The 11,427-nt window shown below is 28.5% G+C and overlaps 1 protein-coding gene across 1 annotated transcript; it reads left to right on the top strand.

Annotated features, from left to right (window-relative positions):
- Nucleotides 1-258: 258 nt before the first annotated feature.
- LOC114191337 (beta-amylase-like) lies at nt 259-2,604 on the top strand. The gene is made up of 7 exons (XM_028080506.1): nt 259-315; nt 404-802; nt 889-1,053; nt 1,177-1,440; nt 1,519-1,728; nt 2,050-2,289; nt 2,389-2,604. The coding sequence occupies exons 1-7, from the start codon at nt 277-279 to the stop codon at nt 2,602-2,604; spliced, it is 1,533 nt and encodes a 510-aa protein (XP_027936307.1). The 5' UTR covers nt 259-276.
- Nucleotides 2,605-11,427: the final 8,823 nt, after the last annotated feature.

Genomic DNA, 11,427 nt, shown 5'->3' with positions numbered 1-11,427 from the left:
ATGGCGCTTCAGTTTCAACTGTACAATTTCCAACGCGAAAGAATGTCAGGTGAAGCTATACCTGTAGACAGAGCCACCTATGGCTTCAAATTGGATCGTTGCCACGTCAACAAACAACTACGTCTTCGACTGCCGTTGAAAGCTTCAGCTGCTCAATTCCAGGTGTATTTTAAAAATACGTGTAAGATCTCCGATTTCGTCTAAATCTTATAGTAACTTATAAATAAACTCTGTTCATAAATGCAGGAACAAATTCATACAATTGCCAAAGATGAAATGCTTGCAAATTATGTACCAGTATACGTGATGCTCCCAGTAAGACAGTTATATTTGTTTCTGCATACCTGCGCCACTTAGAAAAATGTTGTGTTCCATTTTAAAAATGTATGGTTGTTGGTTTCAGTTAGGAGTTGTTACAAATGAAAATGTGATAGAAGACAGAGCGGGACTGGAGAAACAACTGAGGAAGCTACACGCAGCAGGTGTTGATGGGGTTATGGTTGATGTGTGGTGGGGTATAGTAGAATCCAAGGGGCCTGGCCAATATGATTGGTCCGCTTACAAGACCTTGTTTCAATTGGTTCAAAAGTGCGAATTGAAGCTACAAGTTATAATGTCGTTTCACCAATGTGGAGGGAATGTGGGAGATTCGGTTTTCATCTCTCTACCTAAATGGGTCCTTCAAGTTGGAGAAGCAAACCCTGATATCTTTTACACCAACTACAAAGGTATCAGGAATAAGGAATGTTTATCCCTCGGGGTGGACAACCAACCTGTGTTTCATGGACGAAGTCCGATTCAGGTCAAAGAAAGCCAAAAGGAATTGTGGATTTTTTTGGTTTCCAATTCATAATATGAATTGATTGTTTGTTTCACATTTTCATACAGGTGTATGGAGACTACATGAGGAGTTTCAGAGATAATATGAAAGAGTTTCTTAAATCTCAGCTCATGGTAGACATTGAAGTAGGACTTGGCCCTGCAGGAGAACTCAGATATCCCTCTTACACACAAATTCTGGGGTGGGTATTTCCTGGTATTGGAGAATTTCAGGTGAGTTTGGAGTTTTCTGATGAAGCTGTTTGTGTGTACTTCTAAAATTCATTAGGTACATCAGTAATAACATCAGTAATAACAAGTCATCCTGTTTAAACTTATTTGAATAAAATCTTGCAGTGCTATGACAAATATCTTAAAGCTGATTTCAAAAAGGCTGCAACAGAGGTAGGCCATCCTGAGTGGGAGCTGCCAGATAATGCTGGAGAATCGAACGATATACCGGAATCTACAGAATTTTTCAAATCAAGTGGAACTTATCAAACCGAGAAAGGCATTTTTTTTCTGACATGGTATTCCAACAAGTTGTTAACCCATGGTGATGATATATTGGATGAAGCCAACAAAGTATTCCTTGGTTACAAAGTGAAATTAGCAGCAAAAGTGAGTTCTTTGGATGAATATAGTAAATGAGCATGTTTGTTTTTGGCATGAATTACCTGACATTTTCATATGAAACAGGTTGCCGGAATCCATTGGTGGTATAAGACAGAAAGCCATGCTGCAGAGCTTACCGCAGGATATTACAACTTAAATCATAGGGATGGATACAGACCCATAGCAAGGATGCTTTCCCGACACAATGCTATTTTAAATTTTACATGTCTTGAGATGAAAAATGATGAGCAACCAGGTAAAGCAAACAGTGGAGCCGAGGAACTAGTGAAGCAGGTAATTTACTTCAACTGCAATCCCAATCTTAAATGCTAGCTAAAGATTACTGCATCACACGCATTTCCTTGATGAACATTCCCCTTTCATTCTCATCTTTCGCGATAATCGATCCAAGCTTCTTGAAACTTCATATTCAGCTTTAAAAGAAACTGCAAAATTTTCATCTTTACTCCAACTCTTGTTTACACCAATAGCCTCAGCCAGAAACTGAGCCTAGCATTGCAGGCCAACTAAAATAATTCCTTATACATTTCTTTTCCCAAGTTATTGATATATATTGAGTAAATATTGGTGGCTATATTCAATATCGACATACAGGTTCTTAGTGGCGGCTGGGCGGAGAACATTGAAGTTGGAGGGGAAAATGCACTTGCAAGATATGACCGTAAAGCTTACGAACAGATACTTTCAAATGCTAGACCGAACGGTATTGCCAAATTTGGCTATCCCACACTAATAATGTATGGCGTGACATACCTCCGTTTATCAGACATGTTAATGATGCAGAGAAACTTTGACACATTCAAAGCCTTCGTGAAAAACATGCATGCAAATATGGTAAGGAGCACCGTTCCATTCAATGAATGATTACAGTACTTCCTCATTTGAATTTGAAATATATAATCAAAAGACTATCTTATTGTAAAAAATTTACAGGATTACTGTCCGGACCCGGAGAGGTACTATCATTCCACACAACCTATGGAGCGATCAGAAGCAAGGATTCCATTAGAGCTTCTTTTGGAAGCAACCAAACCATTAGGGCATTTTCCATGGTTAGATGAGACGGATGTAACCCGGAGTGTGCTTACTGTTTTTCTTCATTACATACTTGCTACTGTTTTACGCATACTCAGAATAAAAGTAAACTAGTGAGGGAATGTAAATGAACGATGGAATTGAGGAATAACAGCAAGAAAATGGAAAGGATGAGAGAGAAGCAAGATATGAAAAAATTTTATTTGGAAACAGTGGCCTTGTGGAAAACAATACTTACACTTGTGAAAATGTAGTTGATGTTTAATAATGTCCTCATTGTAACACACGCATGGTGTTGTTTGTCCTGTCTGATGGGGGCTTTTGCTAATCTCCGAACAAATATATTTTTTCTAATACAATGTATTTTGAATATTAAATTTTTATAATTTTCTTTTATAATTTTAGTTGTATTTTTTAAGTAATTTTTCATTTTTTTATTTTTTTACTTTTAATATTTCAAAATCATTTAAAAGATGACACATCATGTTATAAGTAAAAGTAGTTAAAATTTAGTAGTCAAAAAATCATTTTCCTTCTTTCTATCTACATCTTCACGTTAGTATGTAACTTTTTTTTCTTTTCAAAATACCTTAAAATAAACACACAAATGACTTCAAAATATTATAAGATAAGAAATCAGTATTTATTATATTTTTTTTTTCAAACTAAAATAATTGTGTCATTTGATTAAAACAATAACTCAGAATAGGAGTAAACTAGTAAGGGAATGTAAATGAACGATAGAATTGAGGAATAACAGAAAAGAAAAAAAAGAAGAAAAAAAGATGAATATCCCTTCACGTTTACGCATTGACTTCAAAAAATTGTAAAAAGTCGTCAATTTTATTATAATATTATGTCCTAATTTAAAATTTTTAATTTTATAATTTCAGCATTGTATAAATTTATAATTTTATAGTTTTATAATTTTAGTATTTTAAAAATTTTAATTTAAAAGTGTATGATTATAAAATTATAATTTTTTAAAACATAAAACTATAATATATTTTTAATTTTTATTCACAAAATAAAATTATTATTTTATAATTATATAATTTTGAATTAAAATAATAAAATTATAATTGTCCAAGGATTTGATGCAAAATATTTTTTTTTATCTGAGAAACAACTAGAAATTCATTTACTTAAATAAAGTATTATTTGAGAAAGTAAGAAAGTTTGTATAAATTTTATGGATATAAAAAGTGGTGTATTAAATTTATTGAAAAATTTATTAATTTCTTGATACTTTTATTTTAACAAGACATTTTAATTTTATGTTTCTATCATACCATGAATTTTTATTATGAATTTATGAAATATATAATTATGATATATTTTATGTTTTACTTTTAATAATAAAATCATAATTTAATAAATATGCAATTTTGAATTAAAATAATAAAATGATAAAAACATAAAATTATACAATTATAAAATAATAAATTCATAAAATTATAAAATTTAATAATTATAAAATCATAAATTATAAATTATAAAACTATAAATTATAAAATAACATGACAACTCATTAAGGACTCATTGCAAGATAATAATTACACCAGTCTCTTTAAAGTCACATAACTCAACTCAATAATCAAAAAAAGTTATCCGCGTAGACTAAATTGAAAAACAAAACAAAACATATTCATTGAGACCCTGTTATTTTGAGTAGATGTACCCTTCAAGAGGAACGAAGACATAGGGGCTGAGCACCCTGTTCTTTTTGGGGTGAGGCAAGAGAATGACAGGCATGAAATAAAGGGATTGTTAAAATATTCTATCCCACTACTGTTGAAGAGATTAGAGGGTAATGGATAAGAAATTATCACTTTATCCTCATTATATTTATTTTTTACCTCTTTTACCATCGTCATCTTTTTTCACGTGTTCACACAGTGTTAATTATTTAATAAAATAGTAAAAAAAATGATTTAAAATTATTGTTGTCTTTAAATTTTGATATGTTTTTTTACGTGCCACGTGAAAATATTATTTATTTTAAATTTTTTAGATCACTTAGTTTATTAATATTTATCAATTTTAATTTTGTAAGAAATAAATATATGTAATTTTAGTTTTAATTTATTAATAAAATTTAAAAAAATATTAACAAACATTTAAAAATCTAAAAGTTAAGAATATATAAACAATATATAATTCTATAAAATTTAAAGAAAAGAAAAAAAATTATTAAAAATTGTGACCTATATTATTAACAAACATAATCAAATTAAAAAATTTCATATCAAATAAACAAAAAAATTTATACTTTAAAGACTATAAATAAAACAGAAGAAAATATAAAACGTAAATAAATTATTTCTCATGTAAACGTTAACTTGGTAAATGTGAAATTTAATTTCATACAAAATAAATTTTATTATTCATTTTTTTATAAAAAATATTTTTTTATTATTTTAGACAATCAACAAATTTCATACAAAATAAATTTTATTATTCATTTTTTTATAAAAAATATTTTTTATTATTTTAGACAATCAATAGAAATTAAATAAATTATTCTAAATCATTTAAATAACATTTTATTTTACTTTTAACATTAGAGATATTTTGGTAATCTCATTTTTTTTATCTATTAAAAGTTTTTTTAATATGTCACTCATTCAATTTAATTACAAACTTTTACGAACTTCACCATCTAATCCACTCTAAAATCATCCCCTAATGTCTTAAAAAGAACCACATCAACTTCACCCTTTGATCCTTCTGATCTATTCTTCTTCCTCTTGTTAGAAATATTTTAATATAATTTAAAAAATAAAATAAAATAAAATAAAAATTCTATTGTTACTCATGTCTTTATAGACCTTTAATTTATGGGTTAATGTTTTTAATGGCTAACGGCTATATTCTTATTACTATTTACTTCTTTGTCTCCCTTTACTACCTATAAATACCACTTAGATGCATGAGGAAAGACACAACGAACAAAACAACAACAACAACAACAACAACCACAGAGACAACAAACTCTAGAGTTTTTCTCCGAAATGTTCTTCTTTTCTTCTCTATATTATGTAGTGTTTATAAGGTTCGGAGATCCTTCGCTGCACTCGATCGATCTGACGGGTTGTTGTATCTTGGGAGAGAAACGCAAATGATTTAAAACACGTATGATTGTGTATGATTGTGTATTTGTTTAGCCCTGTGTAGTAGCGGCGTTTTCTCTCTAAGGATAGCGCTATGCGTGCCTCAACCCAGGATATTTCTACTCTTTACCTTTTATCTTTTATTTATTATTGCTAGTATAATTGTTGATCTCTGATTAATATTCATTGATTTATATATATTTCAGTATTATTATTGCCCTAATTATTATTATTATTATTATTATATTATTTTCATATTTTTATTATTATTAGTATTATTTGAGTAATCATTTTCTAACATTCTTAGAGAGAAAAGTGATTATCTTGTTATTTCTATTTTTTTTATTACTCATCTATATTCATTTCTAAAATTAAAAACAATATAGAGCTGAAGATTGAAAACACATTTTGTGAACTAATGTGTTTCTTATGGTTATAATTAAATCAGTTTCAAGTAAGCCTAAAAATTGATGTGTATAATTATTTCTATTTCTATTGGTAACAATAATTGAAATTATGAATAAATGATATTTTTGCTCATTGAATAATTTTTTTGTGATGTCTATAGCTAATGTTTATGTTGTTATATTAATTTATGCTTTAATATTGTCTATTCTTACCATTGATAAAGATGTTCTATATAATGTATATATTTTAAGTGTTTTGTATGAAAATAATTGTGAAATGTTTGCCATACTAAAAATATTATTGAGCTGTGAAAATTTGCATTTGCAAAAAAAAAATATAGTTTGATATTTATATGAAAAAAATGACTGATAATAAATTATCGTATTTATGAATTTAAAATTATTGTTTATGACATGAAATTAAAATCAATTATTTTTAATTGATATCATATTTAAGATCATGTAAATGTTGATAAAAGAAGAAATCTTCATGTCAAAAATTGAAGGGATGATAAGGTAAAAATTAAACTTGTCTTCCAGCAATTATTTAAAAAAAAATTATGTTTCTGAATTTAGAAACTTCCTTGCTTCTTAACATAGTTATGAAGTGTTTCTTAAGTGTAATAAGATTATTTCTAGACATGTGTTTTGGTTGGTAGATGATATGTTTGTGATAATTTATTTGAGTTAAGTACCTTTATCTTGTAATAAAATATTTATAAGTTTTCTTTGACTATTACAAATATGTTAAGTTGTGATTTATGACACGCTTTTATTATAATTGTTGAGAAATTTTGGTTAGAGACCATTCAAATTATGAAATTTTGAGGTACAAAATTAATTAAATAGAGAAATGACAATACATGTCTTTATAAATAAGTGTTTTTATGTGAAATTCATGGTATTATTCATTAAGTAACATTTTCATATAGTGTTAATCTAATGGTGCAGCGAAAGAAATAAACAAAAAATGTTCTGATATGGTAAATATTATTCTAAAGGTCTAGCTTGTCTTTGCCTATAAAATCATATAGGGTGAAACTTTATATTCAGCTTACCATATTTTGAACACAAAATATTGTGATAAAACTTGTTATGAGTTATGAATGAAAAAAGAACCACATTTAAAATATTTGGGGGTGTCTTGCAATGGTTAACATACATGTTAATAAAAAAAATCTTGGTTATATATTATAAAGTGAATGAATATATACCTCATTGTTTTGTCATCTAATGTAATATTATTTGTGTTTCTTCTAGTTATGGCAATATGTCCAATTTCTTAAGATGATTGAAGGATAATGTAATTTTGGATATTGATTTTGGTGACACAAAATCACCTATTGGTTATGGTTATGTTTTAACCTTGGATGAAGGTGCCCTATCATGGAAACATGTTAAAAAGTTGTTGTTCTATCATGATTTATTATGCAAGCATAAATTATTCTTTTTTCCAATGCATCCTGACAATCAAATTATTATATTTAAAATTTTCAGTAAAAAATGTCAATGAAATTGACATATGAGAACGAAAGACAAATATATTAGAAACTTAATTACTCATGATATTATCTCTCTTGACTTTGTCAGGTCAGAAAGAAATATTGCAGATCTGCTTGTCAAAGGGTTGATGCATCAACAACAAGTATTTGAGTCGTCGAGGAAAATGAGATTATAGCCCATAAATTAGTTGCAACAATGGACACCCATCTCCACATAATTTGATTAAATTTTATATCTCATTCCTATGGCGAGGTGTACTATAAATTGTGGCAATAATAAGGTTGAGGTATGTGCATTATTTTATAAAATACCTCTTAATAAACCCAATGACAATTAATTATAGGGGTGTGAGTCACAAACCACCCTTTGAGGGTTTAGCTAGTGAGTGTGATGGTGGGGCCACCATTGTGAGACATGGGCAAGTCTCTAAGTGACACTCATGAAACAAGATACATGCACAAGGCCATAACGTGCACCCACTGATTAGAACCTATAATGAACACCGATATTGTATGTGTTATTTACTAAAATCTGGTCACAGAGGATGTAGTTCAAGACAATCAAGTCTCTGCATTTTTTCGGGTGGAAGTTTATAAGCACTAGGTGTAAGGGTTAGACCCGGAAGGTTCCTTACACTGAACTACAATATTTTGTTTTAAAAGATAATATATTTGGTTTTATTTTACTTTTTTAAATTATGTAGGGGATTGTTAGAAATATTTTAATATAATTTAAAAAATAAAATAATTAAAATAAAAATTCTACTGTTACTCATGTTTTTATAGACCTTAATTTATGGGTTAATGTTTTTAATGGCTAACGGTTATATTCTTATTACTATTTACTTCTTTGTCTCCCTTTACTACCTATAAATATCACCTAGGTGCATGAGGATAAATATCACCTAGGTGCATGAGGAAAGACACAACGAACAAAACAACAACAACAACAACAACAACAGAGACAACAAACTCTAGAGTTTTTCTCTGAAATGTTCTTCTTTTCTTCTCTATATTATCTTTAAGACAGTGATGTTCATAAGGTTCGGAGATCCTTCGCTGCACTCGATTGATCTGACGGGTTGTTGTATCTTGGGAGAGAAACGCAAATGATTTAAAACACGTATGATTGTATATGATTGTGTATTTGTTTAGCCCTGTGTAGTAGGGGCGTTTTCTCTCTAAGGATAGCGCTATGCGTGCCTCAACCCAGGATATTTCTACTCTTTATCTTTTATCTTTTATTTATTATTGTTAGTATAATTGTTGATCTCTGATTAATATTCATTGATTTATATATATGTTTCAGTATTATTATTGCTCTAATTATTATTATTATATTATTTTCATATTTTTATTATTATTAGTATTATTTGAGTAATCATTTTCTAACACCTCTCGCTCTAATCCTTTCTCTCAGAAGAACACAACCTGAGTACTCAGTAGACTACAAAAATTTATCAATAACTCAATTAAAAGTCTTTCAATCTATTAGGGACTTAAAACATAATTAAGTCATATTATTATTATTATTATTATTATTATTATTATTATTATTATTATTATGATTGTTGTTGTTGTTTTGACTAATAAAATGAATAATATAAGTTTGAAATCTCAGATCGGATCAAAACTCATGTAGAGAAGATTGTTATTATTCAATATGAGCTTAAAGTCCCACACCAGGTGGAAGTAATTTATATAACTAGTATATAACTAAAATTACACCTCAAATCTCACTAGCAGGAAATTTAAAGTATAATTTTTTGTGACTTGTAATCAAATTTGTTATAGATAAGAAATAAATCTCATTGGATAACAAACAAAAGATTGATAAGTATGTTTTAAGAAATGGTAAAAAAAGTAATATACAATTCCCCACTCATTTGTTCATTGTTCCCAACTTAGGTTGCAAATCTGATTTGACCTATTTTTTTTCAAGTCAGCCACCTAGTGCGACAAATACAGGTTGATTTTTGTAACTTATAACCAAATTCATTCTACATAAGAAGGAAGTACATCCCATTGGATGACAACAAGAATTGATTGGTAAATTTTAAAAAATTGTACGTGAAGTAATACGCAGTTCCCCACTTATTTACTTATTGTGCCCCACATATTAGCCTTTTTGGTTTAGCCTATTTTTTTTTTTTTTGAAGTCAGTCATTCAATGCAAGTAATAAAGGTTGATTTTTGTGACTTGTAAGATCTCCAGGTACATAAGTAGTACGTCCCTTTGTTCAATATTAAGTTTAAAAAAATTGTACAAAAAATAATACACAGTTTCCTACTCATTTGTTCAATATTCTCCACTTATGTTGCATATATGATTTGACCTATTTTTTTTCTTCAAACCAGCCACTTAGTGCAAGCAATAAAGGTTGATTTTTGTGACTTGTAATCAAATTTGTGGTACAAAAGTACATCCCATTGGATAACAAACAAGAGATTTGTTAGTAAGTTTAAAAAAATTGTACAAAAAGTAATATGCAGTTCCTCACTCATTTGTTCAATGTTTTCTACTTATGTTGCATATATGATTTGACCTATTTGTTTCTTCAAGCCAGCCACCTAGTGCAAGCAATAAGAGTTGATTTTTGTGACTTATAATCAAATTTGTGGTACATAAGAAGTTCATCCCATTGGATTGACCATTTTTTTCTTCAAGCCACCACCTAGTGCAAGAAATAAGGGTTGATTTGTGTAACTTATAATCTAATTCATGTACATAAGAAGTACATCCCATTGGATGACAAAAAAAAATTAGTAGATTTAAAAAAATTGGACGAGAAGTAATACGCAACTCCCCATTTATTTACTTATTGTGCCTCACTTATTGACCTATCTAATTTGACCTTTTTTTGTTGTCAAGTGTGTCAAGTGAGTCATTCAATGCAAGAAATAAGGGTTGATTTTAGTGACTTGTAATCAAATTCCTGATATATAAGAAGTACATTCCTTTGAATGATAAAAAAACATTAATTAGTAAGTTTAACAAATTGTATAAAAAGTAATATGCAGTTTGTCACTCATTTATTCATTGTTCTTTAGTTAGATTGCAAATCTGATTTGACCTTTTTTTTTTTTCAAAATAGCTACCTAGTGCGAGTAATAAAGATTTATTTATGTAACTTATAATCTAATTAGAAGTACATCTCAATGAGTGACAAACAAAGATTATCAGTAAATTTTAAAAAATTGCACGAAAATTCAACAAACATAATTTACACTTTTATCACAAATAGAACAAATTTGTCATTTAGAACTACGATCAAATTCTAATCTAAGTTTATAGACAGTATTTTAAAAGGATCAAACCTTCACCTTTTGGGAAAAAACTCAATTATTCAAACCAGACCACTATTGTGACAGAAACAAGATATAAATCTAAAAATTATATTTCGTAGACAACTAGCTTACCTTCTTCAAAGAATTGTTACTATAAAGAAAAAAGGAATTATAATCAAAGTGGGTCAAACGAATAATCTAAAGAAAAAAATTCCTACGATATCACAAAACTGCACAAAAGAAGAAACCCAATATGGTGGCAAAGGGAAAGAAGGAATTTAAATTGAGAGAAAAAAATTTTATACATGTAAGAAGATCTTGGTAGAGAAGCATGGTTATAGTTGTTGATTGTTTCTGATTCTAAGAATATAGGAAACAGAGCAGAAAAAATTTGAAGGTTCAGGAAAACAAGCAGAGGCGGTGAGGTTTTATAGAATAAATCCTTCCTTATTTACTTATTAACTAATTTAATCTTTAACTCTCTTCCTCTATGTAAAAAACTGTTTTTCATTGTTTTCCTGCTTCCTTCCTTATCTCTATTATTTAATATATTTAATCTCTATGTAAACTAATTTGACCATTTCATCTTTTAATTCATGGAAAATTTTTATGAATATTTAAAAAAAA

The sequence above is a fragment of the Vigna unguiculata genome, chromosome 7 (assembly GCF_004118075.2).
Source record: "Vigna unguiculata cultivar IT97K-499-35 chromosome 7, ASM411807v1, whole genome shotgun sequence".
Taxonomy (NCBI): Eukaryota; Viridiplantae; Streptophyta; class Magnoliopsida; order Fabales; family Fabaceae; genus Vigna; species Vigna unguiculata.
This window is presented reverse-complemented; position numbering and strand designations above follow the sequence as displayed.